The sequence below is a fragment of the Budorcas taxicolor genome, chromosome 3 (assembly GCF_023091745.1).
Source record: "Budorcas taxicolor isolate Tak-1 chromosome 3, Takin1.1, whole genome shotgun sequence".
NCBI lineage: Eukaryota > Metazoa > Chordata > Mammalia > Artiodactyla > Bovidae > Budorcas > Budorcas taxicolor.
Genome location: NC_068912.1, coordinates 113,697,164 through 113,713,972, shown reverse-complemented (window position 1 = coordinate 113,713,972; position 16,809 = coordinate 113,697,164). Strand labels below are relative to the sequence as shown.

Genomic DNA, 16,809 nt, shown 5'->3' with positions numbered 1-16,809 from the left:
TACTTACATTTTTGTTACTTCTTGGATTGTCTTAGAAAATTATATTTTTAAAAGAATTTGTCCTTTTATATATGGTGTCAAATTTATTGGCATGGAGTTGTTCAGAATATCTCATATTATCTTTTTTAGTGTCTGTAGGACCTAAAGTTCTTCATTTTCACTCCTGAAATTAGTAATTTGTGTTTGCTCACTTTTTTCATAAATCTTTCTTTAGGGCTTATCAAATTTTGATAAAACAGCTTCTCAAAAAACAACTTTTACCTTTATTTTCTACTCATCTGTTTTCAACTTCATTGATTTCTGTTTTTAGTTATTTCCTCCCTTTCACCTCTGGGATTTAATTTAATCATCCTTTTCTAGCTTCTTGGGTGGGTATCTCAGTTGTTTTTTAAAACATGCTTTTAAATCATAATTTCCTTCTTAGCACTAGTTTGTGCTCCATCGCCTAATCGTATCCAACTTTTTGTTACCCATGGACTAGCCCATCCTGCCGGGCTCCTCCATTTGTGGGATTCTCCAGGCAAGAATGCTGGAGTGTGTAACCACTGCCTTCTCCAGAGGGTCTTCCTGACCCAGGAATTGAATCTAGGTCTCCTGCATTGCAGGTGGATTCTTTACCATCTGAGTCATGGTCCCTGCCTTCAAATCTACTTTGTTTGGTATTATTACCTACTTTGCACCAAGCTTTCTAATGCAAGTGTGTCTGTTGTAAACAGTATGAAGTTGGTTTTTGTTGATTTTGGAAAATTGTGATTTTTAAGGAGCTTAACCTCTTAAAGTGTCAAATTTGTTGGCATAAAGTTGTTTGAAATACTACCATATTATCCTTTTAATATCTGTAGGATCTATAAGACCCTATTTCATTTCTGATATTGGTCATTTGTGTTTTTTAGATTTCTTTTTCATCAGTCTTGCTAGGGGTTTATCAAGGTTATTAACCTTTTCAAAGAAACAGCTTTGCATTTGTTTTTCTCTTTTGTTCATCTGTTTTCTAACAAATAATAGAGTTTGATAGTCCCCCTTTTAATTAGAATATTCAGTCCATTTATTTTTAGTGTATTAATTTGTATAGTTGAGTTGAATTCATCATCTAACCATTTGATTTTTATTTGCCTCCTTTATTCTTTGTTCCTTTTTTTTTCTTTCTTGCCTTTTGAATTAATCAAGTAATTTTTAATGTTTTATTTTTGTCTCCTCTGTTGACTTTTTGGCTGTAGTTCTTTAATTTTTTTACTGTAGGGATTGCACTATACATAAGTTAGTATTGTAATTTACAGACCAATAGTGAAACACTTCATGTACCATATAAGAGGCTTACAGTAGTATAATTCCATTTTCCTACTCATCCTTTTCTGCTGTTGTCTTGTATCTTACCGTTATTTGTAAATGCACCATGTGTTTGTATGTATGTGTTTCCTTTAAACATTTAAATGACTTTTAAATAAATTAATGAAAAAAAAGCATGTTTTATTTTACCCATTCTGGTGTTTATTGTTCCTTCTTGCATGTCCAAGTTTATATCTAATATCCTTTCCCTTCAGCCTAGAGATCTTCCTTTAGTGTTTTTCCGGGCATCTAGAACCACGGGCAAAAGTATTCTCACTTTTTGTTTGTCTGATATTTTTATTTTGCTTTCATTTTTTTAAATGGCATTCTTGCTGGGTGTAAAATTTTAGGTTAATAGCTTCTATTTGGGTTTTTTTTGGCACTTTAAAATGTCATTTTATTATGTTCTGGCTTCCTTTATTTTGGCTGAGAAGTCAGTGTCACTTAAATGTAACATGTCTTTTTTTCTGTTTATTTTTAAAATCATCTCTTTATCTTTGGTCTTTAGCAGTTTAACAATAATGTGTCTTGGTATGGCATTCTTTATGTTTATTTGCTTTGTATCTGCTAAGTTTTTTTATATCTCAGGTTTGAAATCTTTCTTCAGTTTTGGCCATTATATTTTCAATTTATTTTTCTACTCTATTATCTCTCTCTTCTTCAAAACGTACAGTTACATATATATTGGACTGTTCAGTATTTCCTCAATGGTCGTAGATATTCTCGTAGGGTTTTGTTGGCAGAGGGGGCGGGGGTGGTGGTGGTGGTGTTTTCCCCCTTGGCTCCAATTTGGGTCATTTCCATTGACCTGTCTTCTGCTATATCCAGTCTTCTGTCAAGCCCAGCCAGTGAATTTTTTTGTTTCAGTTATTATCTTATTCAGCTGTAGATTTTTCACTTAGGTCTTATTTAAAATGCCCGTTTCTTTGCTGTAATTCCACACTTGAACCTACTCTGTACATCCTTTGCTATAAATTTATATATTTCAATAACTTTACTATTATAACATCTGGATTATTTCTGGGTCTATATTCACTTTTTTGTCTCTTGTGAATTGACTGTCTTATCTCTTTGTTATGAATCACATTGTCCTGTTTCTTTGCATGCCATATACTCTTATATTGCTTGTTGGACATTGTGGAAGATGTGTTTTAGAGGCTGTGGAGTATAAGAGTTTTTCATTATAATCTAACAGACCCTTAAGTAACTTTGAATCACCTTGATCCTGTGGAAGCTTCATTTGGGGCTTTGGTAGGGTGGATCTGTTGTAGTTTAGCTGACAGTCCTAGGGAGTAGCTGTTAGTCCTGGGGCCTGTATGGTCCTCCCTCTTAAGGCAGAGGTTAGCAAGCATGGGCAGGCTAGGGATTGCTGCCCTATTTTGTACAGCCCCCAGTTAAGAACTGTCTTTACATTTTCAAACGGTTATGCTTAAAAAGGTGCTCAGGTTTGCCTCTTAGCCCACAAAGCCTAAACTATTACTGTCTAGCCCTTTACAGAAAAGTTTACTAATCCCTGACCTAAGACGGGACCCTTCTAGAATCTCAGTGGAAAGCCTGAGGTGTTTGTCGAATGCCTCAGACTTGGCAGGACTTCAGCTCCATGCTCTTCCTGTCCAGCAGCAGGGGCCAAAATCTCTGCTCATATCTTGGATCTCCCAGCTGTTGCTTTCCGCTCGGTTCCTTGGGTCTCAGACTGTACATGTGCCATTCAAAAGTCAGCTAAGGATGGGAGTAGGTTTTGATATAGGGTTACTTCTGGAATTTTCTCTTTCACTCTCCTGCCTCTCTGGCATTCTCCTGAGTCCCGTAAGACTCCTGCCCTTCACTTGAACTCTCTTTCTATCGTTCTGTGCAGCAGACTAGAAAGTGGCGGGTCCGTGCGGAGCTCACCCAGCTCGTTTCCTTTTTTGAAGGGTTATGACTCCCCCACCTCCACTTTGTCTGCTGTTGGTTACTCTTCAAACAGTTGTTTTCTTTATTTTGCTTAAAGTTTATGACTTTTAATCAGTGGGGTTACTCTAATAATAAAATTCTCTGCCATTACTGGGACCAGACTACACTGAAGTTTGAAGTTTAAAAGAGTTAATCTTCAACTGTCGAACAAAGAGAAAAATTGCTATATGGAAAGTATTCATTACTGACACCATCTGTTGTATATAGTGTTAACATATTACCTCTGGGCCATCTGTTTGATCAGAGAGTATGCATCATTACAGATTCTTCCTTTCCAAGAGAAAAATGAGAAAACCACCTTTCTGTGTTGTTCGATGAGCTAAGAAAATGTTCCATATGCCCCCAAGTGATTTTCTGTGTGAAGTAGTTTGTGCTGAGACAAAAGGAAGAGATACAGGCCATGTAGAAATTAGGGTGGAAAGATGGGGTAGGCTGGGGAAGAAATTTTTTTTTCTTCCTAATCCTTTAGCTGGAGGAATTCGAGCATCTTTGAGATTATGACTTAACCTTTCAATGTTTTGGTTTCTTGAGCTAGCCTGTCAGCTTCCAGGAAAGACAATACTTAATTTAATTCATGTAAGCTTGTAATTATGACTATATCCCATACTTTTGTAAGGATTATCTTCTATGATGCTTCATTGTGTAATTTCCTTTGTTTTGTGCTTTGTTTGGATTGCTTTAAACATTTTGAAAGTGTTTATGTAATCTGTTTCAGTAAAGACTTTTTAAAACAGCATTAAAACAGTTATTGAGATATAATTAAAACATGTTTAAGATTGTGTCATCACAGGGCATGTGCTGAGAGGCTAGGGCCCAGGGGTAGGAATGTCCAAAAAAACCCAAAACACTAAAAAAGATTGTGTCATGGCAGCTTTCTCCCTGGATATAGCTATTAGACTGTTCAACAGAAAGCACTCTGGTTTTTATTAAATGTTTTGTTATGGCCCAAATGAAATTTTTTTCCCTCTTAACTGGCCAGGCCAAAAAGTTGACATACACAGAAAGGAAACATTTTTTAATCATGTCAATGAAAATTTTTTTTGTTAACCTAATGTTTGTTTTTTGTTTCTGTACAGTTTTTGCAGCTTCATTCTCAGATATTTCTGCTCAGTTCAGATGAAAGTACAGTTCGTCTATTGAAGGACTCTTCTCTCCAGGTTGAGTCTGATATCCAAAGAAATGATCAACGACTTTCCAAGACACTTACTTCAGAACCCTTAAAGTTAAATGATGGGCCCTCCCGTCCCCACTGGTTTGATATAGATGATTCCAGAGTCCAGCCAATCAAGGAAAAGGATATTGAACAGCAATTTCAAGGAAAAGAAAGTGCCTACATGCTGTTTTATCGGAAATCCCAGTTACAGAGACCCCCTGAAGGTATGGCAAGATAAATGTCCCTTTTTGTTTAAGTTGATGACTATAGAAGATAAATATTGAGTGCTATTTGAAGTTTTGCCCTTTTAGAAGAAGGTTTACTCTTGGAATATTTAAAATATTTTCAAGTTAACTAGAACTATACCAGAAAGTCAACATTTTGTCATTTTAAAAAGATGATATATTTCTGGTTTTTTTCACCGGATAATAATATGAGGCCATAGTTAGATTTTCACAATGGCATTTCCTTGGATCTCATCATGTTTTCTTGTTGTGTGGGCAGAGCAGACGCAGTTGTTCTCCATTCAGGCTTGTCTCTGCAGTTCGAGCATGTGTTGTCATTGGGTTGCAATTGGCCTTGGTCTTATTTTCATGTGTTCCCTTTTATTTTCTTTTTTCCTTTTCCTCAAGGTAATAAGTCTTTAAGCAGTTGAAGTATCTCTGAAGCCCTCTTTGCTGAATCTTCTAAGAGAACTGATACCATGGTCGAGGTTAAACACTGAGATCCACAATGATAAATTTTTGAGCTTAAGCTGCTAACATTAATTAGTCTGTAAGACTGTTTTTAAATCACTTCCCAGAATTTATGCAAAAGTGAAAAATCCTAACTAGGAAAGCTGTTTAGATTGAAACGTATCTATGATTACAGATGAGGATACTGTTCTTGGACAATGAGAATAGTGATCATTTTTATAAAGAATAAAAATAAAGTAGTTACTGATTTGCAATGAATCAAAGGAAATTAACTCTCTGGACCTGAAACAGTAACAATTATGTAATGGTTCTATTGACCAGAAAGGTTTTTTCCCCTGAGGGGAAAAAAATATGGTAATCGTTCTGATAAAAAATATTGAAGAAAAATTGAATTCACAATTGTAGAAATATATATCAGTTTTTTTCAGATGACATATTGTTTTTTTCACTGAATTGAACTTCAGTGTACATAATTAGAATATGTACTAAGTGACAGTTTTCCAGTTAGCTTCAGTTCAGTTCAGTTCAGTTGCTCAGTCGTGTCTGACTTGCAGCACGCCAGGCTTCCCTGTCCATCACCAACTCCCAGAGTTCACTCAAACTCATGTCCATCGAGTCGGTGATTCCATCCAGCCATCTCATCCTCTGTTGTCCCGTTCTCCTCCTGCCCCCAGTCCCTCCCAGCATCAGAGTCTTTTCCAATGAGTCAACTCTTCTCATGAGGTGGCCAAAGTATTGGAGTTTCAGCTTTAGCATCAGTCTTTCCAATGAACACCCAGAACTGATTTCCTTTAGGTTGGACTGGTTGGATGTCCTTGCAGTCCACGGGACTCTCAAAGAGTCTTCTCCAACACCACAGTTCAAAAGCATCAATTCTTTGGTGCTCAGCTTTCTTCATAGTCCAACTCTGACATCCATACATGACCACTGGAAAAACCATAGCCTTGACTAGACGGACCTTTGAGGACAAAGTAATGTCTCTGCTTTTGAATATGTTTTTAGAATTTAAATAAAGGTGTAGCCAAAGTCTTGATGGTTTTTTAGGGGGTTAAAGGGATGGAACTTGGCAAAATGATTCTAAAATTCACCTCAAAAGATAATGAAAACTGAAGAGAGAATGCTAAAGGAAAATTTGCTCTATCAGTGTAAATAATGCTGTAGTAATTAAGACAGTGTAGCACTAATGCAGAGGTAGACAGATCATTGAGCAATAAGCCCAGAAGCTGATCTAAGTATTTTTAGGATTTTAATCCATAAAAAGGTAGCCTTTCAGATAAATAGGGGGAAAATGAATTACTCTGTAAATACAACTGGGAAGTTGGTTAGTTGCTAATCACTTGAATTAACAGTTAGTACAAGTGATTATATTTATCCCTTTCATGAAATTATACTTCCTTTAATGTTTATGTAAAAAAGAAGCCTTAAAATGTATAAAATGTAGATATTTTTCTGATCTTAAGATAGAAAAGACCTTTCTTAGCTTGAAAGCAACCAAAAAAATGAAGGAAAAGTGATGCAAACCTTAACTGTCTATGAGTGTTAGTCACTTAGTTGTGACTAACACTTGTGACACTTCGTGACCCCTTGGACTATAGCCTGCCAGACTCCTCTGGCCATGGAATTCTTCAGGCAAGAATACTGGAGTGGGTAACCATTCCCTTCTCCAGGGGATCTTCCCAACCTAGGGACTGAACCTGGCCTCCTGAGTTGCAGGCACTCTTTACCACCTGAGCTGCCAGGGAAGCCCACATTAGCCCTATTACACAACGCCAGAAGGCAGATGACAGGCTAGTGGGAAACAGAAAGATATGTGACAGATTTATCTTCCCTGTCTGTAGACTGCACTTACATTTATTCCATTCTGCTCAGTAGTGAATTGGAAAAAGGATATAAATAATGTACAAAAGAAGAAATAAGAACAACCAATAAACTGCCAAAAAAGATCTATCTAGCCCATAACCAAAAAACATGAATCATAACAGCAGTGAGTGACTTTTATCCTCCCAAATCAAGTATTTCTGTTAATCTGGTTCTCAACAGTTAGCACTTCCTCTACATTTGGTAGGTATATAAAGTAATACAACCGCTTTGGTTATATGTATTTTAAAACCTTAAGCCAATAATTGTACAGATTTGTTTTGAAATAACGAGCTGTTCAGAGATACTCGTTACCCCTGTTACTTTGTAGTAATGACTAACTGGACATCACCCGAATGTCCAACAGAAATGGATTAATTAAGCTATTTATAGAATGGGCTACCAGGCAGTCATTTAAAGCTTTGGAAAAATATTCACAGTGTATTAAATGAAAAAGCGAGTTATATGTTTGTTGACTATAATCTCAGTTGCTTTAAGTAGATGTGGGATATGTGTGTGTGTGTGTACAGACACACTGTGTAGAATAAACACCAGAAGCATATATAGATCCTCCAAAAAAAAAAGTATATAGATCACATTTTAGCAGTATTCCCTAAGAGTATGATTATAGGTGATATTTATTTCTTTTACATTAAAAAACATTTCTAGAACTTTTATTTATAATGATCATTTGGTATCAGGAAGAAAATAGCACATGTTCTTTTTAAAAAGTATGTTTAAAAAGAGTTGAAGAAATGGAATTCTCTAGCTTGGCTTAAAGAACTGTTTACCTTTTTATGTTTTAATATTTTCAATTTACAGATGGGAAAACTAAGATCCAGAGAAAATTTGTATTCACACAGATTGTAGAAGCTTTCCTAGCTCCCAGCATGGTCCTTTAAAGTTTTCTATACTTCCTTTTCAGCACCCAGATTTTATTTAGTCAGCACAAGTTAATGAAAAGTTTTGTTCACAGCTCGAGCTAACCCACGGTACAAGGTTCCATGTCATTTGCTGAGTGAGATGGATGCAGCTAACATTGAACTACAAATAAAAAGGTAACTTTAAGTTACTTTTAGAGTGTGAATGGTTTTTCTGGGGAGCAAAGACCTAATTGATGTCTTAAGTATTCAGTAATGAAAATTAAAGAAGAAAAAAAAGTCAACTATTTAATGCCAATGTCTTGTTATTAGCTGCTGAATTTTAATACTGAGAGTATCTTTTACTTTGAAATTACCCTTATCTGTGAGAGTGATGAAATAATGACACTTAAATGGCCATTGTTAAGTAGGGATCAAAGTCTAAGAAAACTAGAGAAATCTGAGCACTCGATTGTACTGATTGAGTTATTTCCTCGACACAGAGTCTGTTGTGAAAATTCCCCCTCATGTGTAAGTAGTTTTGGAGAACTGGCCTGTAGTGACAGCACACCAGAGATAGGCAAAAGGGAGGAAATGTGGGGTCTGCAGACTGTTTGGCTTAATGTCAGTCTTGGGCGAAAACCTACAATGGATTATTAAATGGATGATTTGTGAGAACTTGATGATCTCAACATTTTTCTTTTGAGGTCTAACCTTGGACCATGAAGAACTGGTTTTTTATTTGTTTTCTGGGTTGGTGCGTCCATAGGGTACTGGATTAGGGAAATGGATGTTCCTACAGTCTCCTTAGAGACCCAAGGGGCTGCATACATAGCAGGTGTGTGTTCAACATTTTTATCATTGATTTGAAGCTGAGAAAAAATAAATTGATTGAACAGCAAATTAAGATCAAAGGAAATAGATCTCAATAAAAATCAAGGCACTAAAAATATAAAAATTTATCAGAGTCAAATATCTGAAGTGTGAAAAATAACCAACCTCCATGAGTGGTGTGGATTAGTAGTTAGTATTAAAAACAGGAACAACCCAGGGGGTTTTTAGTCAGCCAGCACTAAGCTTTATACTGTGGTCATCAAAAGCTAATGTGTCGTTTGACCGCATTCACAGATCTGTGCCTGAGGTACCTGAGTGGAGGCTACAGATGAGTCATCTAGCTCTCCATTGGCTGAGCTCTGGTGTTTCTGGTGTAGTGCCTCACAGAAGCTCCATGGATTCAGACGTGTAGCAGATGCAAGGCTGCTGCTGAGGACATATGACCTGGAGAGAGTAGACTCCAGGGATCGTGAGGCTGACTTCAGATAGTTTATGGGAGAGTCTGTCAGGTCTAGTGGAAGGAAGGAGGAGAATAGAAGTTGGAACCCCTTCATGGATCACAGCCTTGTCGTGGCGAAGGGGCTTGCGTAACTCAATGAAACTATGAGCCATGCCGTGCAGGGCCACCCAAGACGGACGGGTCATGGTGGAGAGTTCTGACAAAATGTGGTCCACTGGAGGAGGAAATGGCAAACCACTCCAGTACTCTTGCCACAGGAACCCCATGAACAGTATGAAAAGGCAAAAGGATGTGACACCGCAAGATGCACTCCCCAGGTCAGAAGGTGTCCAGTATGCTACTGGGGAGAGTGGCAGGCGATTGCTAATAGCTCCAGAAAGAATGCAGCGGGCGGGCCACAGCGCTTCCCACGGTTTAGGAGCGTGTTTCCAGCGTTTTGCTCGTGATGATGATCTCAGCATTGGAAGATTTCAAGTGTCAGTATTTGTTCAGAGTAACACTGCACAGCATACATTAGAACCATTATCCTTGGAATTCACGGTGACAGAGCTATTAATTGAGAAACTGAAATGAGACCTCTTGGAGCATGGAAGGAAAGAATGTTAATTATAATTACTTAAGTGGAGAACTTCTTTATATTGTAAATCAGATATTTTTGGCTTGAGATAAAACAGTATCTTTTATAAAAACATGGCATTTATGTGTTTCTTATGCCTCTTTAAAGGGCAGAATGTGATTCTACAAACAATACTGTTGAATTGCATCTCCACCTTGGCCCCCATTATCATTTCTTCAATGGGGCTCTGCACCCAGTAGTGTCTCAAACAGAAAGCATGTGGGATTTGACCTTTGATAAAAGGAAAACTTTAGGAGATCTTCGACAATCAATATTTCAGGTAATTTAGCCTCACTTCCTCTTAACAGACATTAAGATCCATCTCAAGCTGGATTTTCCTTTTTAAACTTCTGTTTAGGATTCAGCTATTTATTTTTCACAGCAGCTTAGAAAAATCCTACATCTGCCACTTCCATAGAGGGATGGCCCAAATGTCTCCCTTCACTTGTCCGTGTTTTTAAAGAGCTCTTCTTCACAGTCAAGACTCAAAGGGTCCTGTCAGCACATTTTCAGAGAAGAAGCAAGCCTGGTATATTTAATTTGGAGGAGAGAAAGAGTATAAGGTTGTCTGTTTCAGGGAAAATAAATTAAAGAATTGCTTTTTAAAAGGAGTAAAAAGATAGATAATTATGTTGCCTAAAACCAAGAGCCACTAAACAAAAGCAACTAACTTTTCTTGCTTTCATTGTGAAATAACATTTATTAACAAGATTTATAAGGGAAGGAAAACGTCTACTAAAACAAACATGGTTATAATAATGGTCTGCAAATAATTTATCCAGTTGTATTTTAATGACAACAACAATAGTGCTCTTTATTTTGCTTACAGTGCTTTCATATAAATTGTATCATTTGATTCTTCAACTTCAGGAGGACAAGATAGCCCCATTTTAAAGATGAAGAAATTGTGACTTAAAGTGATGTAATGGCTTGCCTAGGGTCAGACATTAGTTCGCAGTAGAACTCGGACTCCAGCCTTGGTTTCCCTACTGTTTCTTTTTCTTAATTTTACTTTACCCCACACTACATCCTTTCAAGGAAAAGAGCAGTAGAAAATGGAAGCGCTCCCCCATAGAAATTAATTTTCTGAAAAATTGTATCATTTATCAAAATTATTAGCTTTCTTTTGAGTTTCCCTTTGTACAAAGAAAAGCAGGCGATTTCTTCTTTAACTTTAGTTGATTTGAATGATATTTTAATATAGGATCAGGATTTCTAAAATTGTCTAATACTTCTGAGCTTTTCCATTTAAAAGTTTATTTCTGAGCCAATCCTGACAGTGTTGATATAGGTAGACTTGGGGATTGGCCCTGCTTGGGGTAGCGTTTCAAGCGGAGAAGGCCTTAGTCCCTGCCATGATGCTGAAATCCAGCCAGCCATGCTCTTCGTGTTTCACAGTGTGCATCTCTGTTACCGCAGGGCTGGCCGGGTGGTGCAGTGGTGAGAATCCACCTGCCAGTGCAGCGTATGCAGGTGACACTAGTTCGATCCCAGGGTCAGGAAGATCCCCTGGAGAAGGAAAGGGCAGCCCACTCCAGTATTTTTTTTTTAATTAACTCATTTTAATTAGAGGATAATTACAATATTGTGGTGGTTTTGCCATACATTGACAGGAGTCAGCCATGGGTGCACATGTATCCCACCATCCTGAACGCCCCTCCCACTCTCCCCATCCCATCCCTCTGGGTTGTCCCAGTGCACCACCTTTGAGTGCCCTGCTTCATGCATCAAACTTGCACTAGTCATCTGTTTCACATATGGTAATATACATGTTTCAGTGCTATTCTCTCAAGTCATCCCACCCTCGCCTTCTCCCACCGAGTCCAAAAGACTCTTCTTTACATCTGTGTCTCTCTTGCTGCCTTGCATATAGGATCTTCGTTACCGTCTTTCTAAATTGCATAAATATGCATTAATATGCTATATTGGTGTTTCTCTTTCTGATTTATTTCACTCTGTATAATAGGCTCCAGTTTCAGCCACCTCATTAGAAATGACTCAAATGTATTCTTGTTTATAGCTGAGTAATATTCCATTGTGTATATGTACCACAACGTCCTTATCTATTTGTCTGCCAGTGGACTTCTAGGTTGCTTCCATGTCCTGGCTATTATAAACAGTGTTGCGATGAACATTGGGGTACATGTGTCTCTTTCAGTTCTGGTTTCCTCAGTGTGTATGCCCAGCAGTGGGATTGCTGGGTCATATGGCAGTTCTATTTCCAGTTTTTTAAGGAATGTCCACACTGTTCTCCATAGTGGCTGTACCAGTTTGCGTTCCCACCAACAGTGTAAGAGGGTTCCCTTTTCTCCACACCCTCTCCAGCATTTATTGTTTATAGACTTTTTGATGGCAGCCATTCTGACCAGTGTGAAATGATACCTCACTGTGGTTTTGATTTGTATTTCTCTAATAATGCCACTCCAGTATTCTTGCCTGGGAAATCCCATGGACAGAGGAGCCTGGCGGGCTACAGTCCTTGGGGTCGCAAAGAGTCAGATGCGACCGAGTGTGCACTGTACACCCGCATACACTCTGTTATCTTAGAATTAACCCACAGGCAGGAGTCTGTGTGACTGACACAGTTAAGTAATCATGTGTGGGTATGAAGTTTCTTTTTATTATTATTATTATTTGTTTATTAGTCTGGGCCAGGTTACAGCATGCAGCGTCTTAGCTGTGGCATGTAGAATCTAGTTCCCCGACCAGGGATCAAACCTGGATCCCCTGCGTTGGGAGTGCAGAGTCTTGGCCACTGAACCACCAGGGAAGTCCCTGAAATTTCTTTTTAAGAGAACTGTCTTGTAATAACTGTGGAGAGAGGCTGAATAGGACTGACCTTTATGAGTGATGTTGTTTTGGTGAGGTTGCCACAGTCCTTAGACTCCTGGAGCTAGAAACTTAAAAAAATCCCTGCTAATCTATTGAATAAAGTGGTAGTGCCGCTTCTTAAATTTACAAAGGGAGGCATTCCTTTCAAGAAGCAAGAATATTCACGTGTGCTGCTGCTCCCTAAATAGGGCTGATTAAACACATAATTTTTGTTCTTTGGGACCAGAATTCCTGGGCTGGCACACAGATCACTTTGCCTTCTGATAAAAGTGGTCTTCCAGTAAATTAAGTAGAAATGGATGTTGTTGAGAAGGTCACTGTGCTCTTTGTGTATGTCAAGGTTCTTTCATCATTAATGGATGTAAGATTAACTGTCTTTGGATTTGACTAAGTTAATGATGAAAAATGCCTTCTTCCCCCATTTTTGATGCTGGGTAGGCATTGTCGTATTCGTTTGTATCAGCTACATAAAGAAATTGGCACAGTGCTCTTCCTTATTTAATCTGGAAAAGTAATCTCTGTTATTTTACATTGTCTTCTTTTCTTTCATTCATATTCTGCAGCTGTTAGATTTTTGGGAAGGAGATATGGTTCTTAGTGTTGCAAAGTTTGTACCAGCAGGACTTCATGTTTGCCAGACACTTAATGGTAAGATAAATATTAAGACGCAGCATCTTATTTTGTATATTTGCATTTTTTGTGGGGCTCATATGATTTTCTATTCTTGGCCAGTTTCCCCCTACCTACTACTTTTCTTAGCACCTTAAGAAAAATTTTAAAGCTTTGGAAATTTTTTTTCTATTACCACAAACTAATGAGCAAAATGGTTTGAAACTATTTAAATATTTAATATGGCTTGGTTTTTTTACCCAGTTCTCAACTTCAGACTTGGTAACAAGACAAAAGTACTTTAAGAGCTTAAAAGTACTTCCTTTAAATAATAACAAAACATTAATAGCAGTAACAGCAGTAACATTTATCTTGGACTTATGGAGCCAAAGACTAAGACAAGTGTTTGTATAAATTCTCATTTGATTTCACAAAATTCTTTTATGCCCATTTCATAAATGAGAAAACTGAGCATAGAGGCTTGAAGTCCACAAGGACATGCAGCTAATTAGTGGTGGAGTGAGGACCGTGTGATGTGTAAGTCTTCTGTGTTCACATTGTCGAGTACAGTTGACCTTTTATATTGATTCTTTTTTCCTGCTATCATGCCCACAAAAATTTTGGAGAACATGCTTGCATAAAATGAAAATGAGGAGAAAAAAAGTAAAAAGCATGATGGAAGGAATAAAGATAAAAATAATATCAGTATAATAGCCATAATTCCTTTTTCTTAATTTTCCTTAATGAGAATGCTTTTTCGGACAAATGTTTGTATCTCAGCTCTGTCTTTAAATATTTTTTTCTTTTTGAGGATCATAAGAACAATTTCACTGATTATCTCATCTTCCTAGGAGATGACCTGACACTGTGTGAAATTGAAATCGCTGACGGAGAAGACATCTTTGTATGGAATGGGGTAGAGGTAAATAAGTGTTGAAGAAATGTCCTGAGAGTTTTGGATATGTTTTAAGTTATTATGATAAAATTTTATTCAGTATATCTGACAGCACATATATTAGAAAACTGCTGAAATGTCCAATAAATTCTAAGTCCAGTCCGTGCCGATCATATGTTCAGGGATAGTTGTAGAACATCTCCATGGGGACAGGCTGTGTGTCAGAAGCTAGACACAAAGCTGAGTAATCCATCTGTGTCCTTCAGGCACGAGGTGTAAGTCACTGCACTGAGCTCAGTGCCCAGGAGGGTCTGTCCAGGCTCAGAATGAGGACTCAGCAGGGCGGGACGCTATACTGAGTAGAGGTGGAGGTGACTAAGGGAGCCCAGTCGAGAAAGGGGTGAGGAGCATCTCACCCCTCCACGGACTCTGCTTGGTCCTCCTCATGTCTTTACCACCTCTGAGGACTCACATGTCTGTCTTCACTTGTGATCTATCTCCTAAAAAGTAAACGATGGCTAAGAAGAAGCTTCAAAATCTAAAGTTGTGCTTCTGATACTTGAAAGAGATTTTGTGAAAACTTTATTTCACTTGAAAAAAAAAAAAAGAGGGTTATTCTACAAACGTCTTTTACTGCATTACTATGTTGATTTAACTTTGGCCAATATGAACTGTACTAACGATTGACTTGATATTGTTGTAGGTTGGCGGAATCCAGATTCCAACCGGTAGCGACTGTGAACCTCTGCTTTTAAATGTTCTTCATGTAGCAACAAACAGTGAGGGAGAGGAGTGTCAGCAGTTGATAGAATCTTCACATGTCTTTCCATCTAATGCGGAAATAGGCACTGTATTCACAGCCCTAGCAATTCCAGAGGGAGTCATCTTAATCAACAACACTGAATCTAGAGGTGAAGAGAACTGGACCACCATTCCCAAGGAAGACTTGAAAAAGACATTCAGAGAGCAAGGCCTCAGAAACGGAAGCTCAGTTTTAATCCAGGGCTCTAATGATGGTAACAGGTAACATGCTTAAGAGAGAATGCTTCTTAAAGTTACTTTAGTTACAGTGCTACCTCTTAGAACTCTAAAGCTTTATATTAATAATGATAAGAGTTAGATGTTTCTTTTTATTTCTAGACATTGTGTTCTATATATCATAAATAGGAATGTTCTTGGTTAGGCAACCTGGAAAAAAATGATATTATAATGTGATATCTTTTTGTTTTTAATTTGATAAATGTGGTAACTAGATAATACAGGTATAGGCTAGATATAGTGTAGGTTAGTTGGCAATAAAGCAGAATCCTATCAAATAATTCTAATTAGTACTCATCATAAGACTGAGAGCACATTCTCACAAAGAAAGTTCCCGAAATTTTTCTTGAGGAGGGTATTATGACTTGTCTGTCTTGTCACAAGAATCTCAGAAGGCAGTTGAGTTTTTTGTTAGAATCTGTTTGCCATCCTCCAGCTGCCCAGGTAGGGCAGTTATGTGGGGAGTTACACCCTCGATTCCTGTGAGTCACACTTGAAATTTAGAAGTGCTTCCTCTCTTCATTTTTGTTACCCATGACTGTGCCAGGACATTTCTGTGATCGGTGTGTCATATACCGTAAGCCACCCCCGTTTCCACACACTGGAGACTTTAGGTTATGACCAGTGGGTCAGTCTCCTGCTTTATCAGTGCTGTGAATGCACTTGAATTACAGAGGCTCTGTATTATTATGTGTTAGTGGCTGTGACTTGGAGAAGTAGGGCATTTGTGAACTGTGTTTATTTTGTGTTACACTTACCACTCTCTTTTCAACAAGTGTTCTCCAGACACTTATTTGCCCACCTTGTTTGTTTAATTTAAACTTTATTATATATTTCTTTTTAGAAAGCAATATCTGTTTTTTAGGACTTGGGAAATACAGGGGGTGAAAACAGGAGCCCCACAACAGCATCCCTGTACCAGTCGGGCAGTGTCCACCTCTGTCAGCTTTCTGCGCTCGAGTAATTGGGGTTTTGTTTTGAAGGATTTTTTTCTTTTAAACACCATAGTGACAATTTTGTAGATAAATAGTTATATCCTGCTTTCCCCTCATGTTTGAAGTCTCTTCATACACCTCATTTCATGGCTGCATAGTAACCTATGTTGTGTTTACCCACCTGTGCTCCTATGTGAGGAGTGGGCAGGGACAAGGCCTCAGGGGCCAGCTGCCTGGCTTTGTGTTTTGCTTACTAGTAATGTGACTGTAGGCAAGTTACTTCATCTCTTTGTGCTCAGATTCTCCTTCTGTGAAATGAGCATAATCGTTAGCAGCAGCCTCATACACCTGTAAGGACTGAAGGAGGTAAGAGCTTGCACGGGTCTGCATACAGTGAGTGCTCAATAGTTTAGCTAGCACCCTTGTCATTACCCAGTGTTTCATTATTTGAAAGTGGTCTCAGGGAGCATCTTCGTGCTTTAAGCTTTGCCACATTTAGGATTGCTGACTCAAGGTGGAGTCCCATTGTGGAATAACTGAAATGAAGTGTAGAATTGTGTTTTAGGTCTCTCTTGCTGCTGCTAAGTCGCTTCAGTCGTGTCCAACTCTGTGCGACCCCATAGATGGCAGCTCACCAGGCTCCGCTGTCCCTGGGATTCTCCAGGCAAGAGCACTGGAGTGGGTTGCCATTTCCTTCTCCAGTGCGTGAAAGTGAAAAATGAAAGTGAAGTCACTGAGTCGTGTCC

General features: G+C 38.3%; 1 protein-coding gene across 5 annotated transcripts in view; it reads left to right on the top strand.

Annotated features, from left to right (window-relative positions):
* Positions 1 to 16,809, top strand: part of LOC128045818 (ubiquitin carboxyl-terminal hydrolase 40-like) — an 83,162-nt gene that overhangs the window by 26,480 nt on the left and 39,873 nt on the right. For all 5 annotated transcript variants that reach the window (XR_008199160.1, XR_008199161.1, XM_052638288.1 and 2 more), the window contains 6 exons: positions 4,356 to 4,656; positions 7,961 to 8,042; positions 9,863 to 10,034; positions 13,150 to 13,234; positions 14,047 to 14,117; positions 14,794 to 15,113. Coding sequence is in view for 3 of the 5 variants with exons in the window: in XM_052638288.1 (XP_052494248.1) it covers positions 4,356 to 4,656; positions 7,961 to 8,042; positions 9,863 to 10,034; positions 13,150 to 13,234; positions 14,047 to 14,117; positions 14,794 to 15,113 (1,031 nt within the window). In the remaining 2 variants the exon portion in view is untranslated. The remainder of the gene's footprint in view (positions 1 to 4,355; positions 4,657 to 7,960; positions 8,043 to 9,862; positions 10,035 to 13,149; positions 13,235 to 14,046; positions 14,118 to 14,793; positions 15,114 to 16,809) is intronic.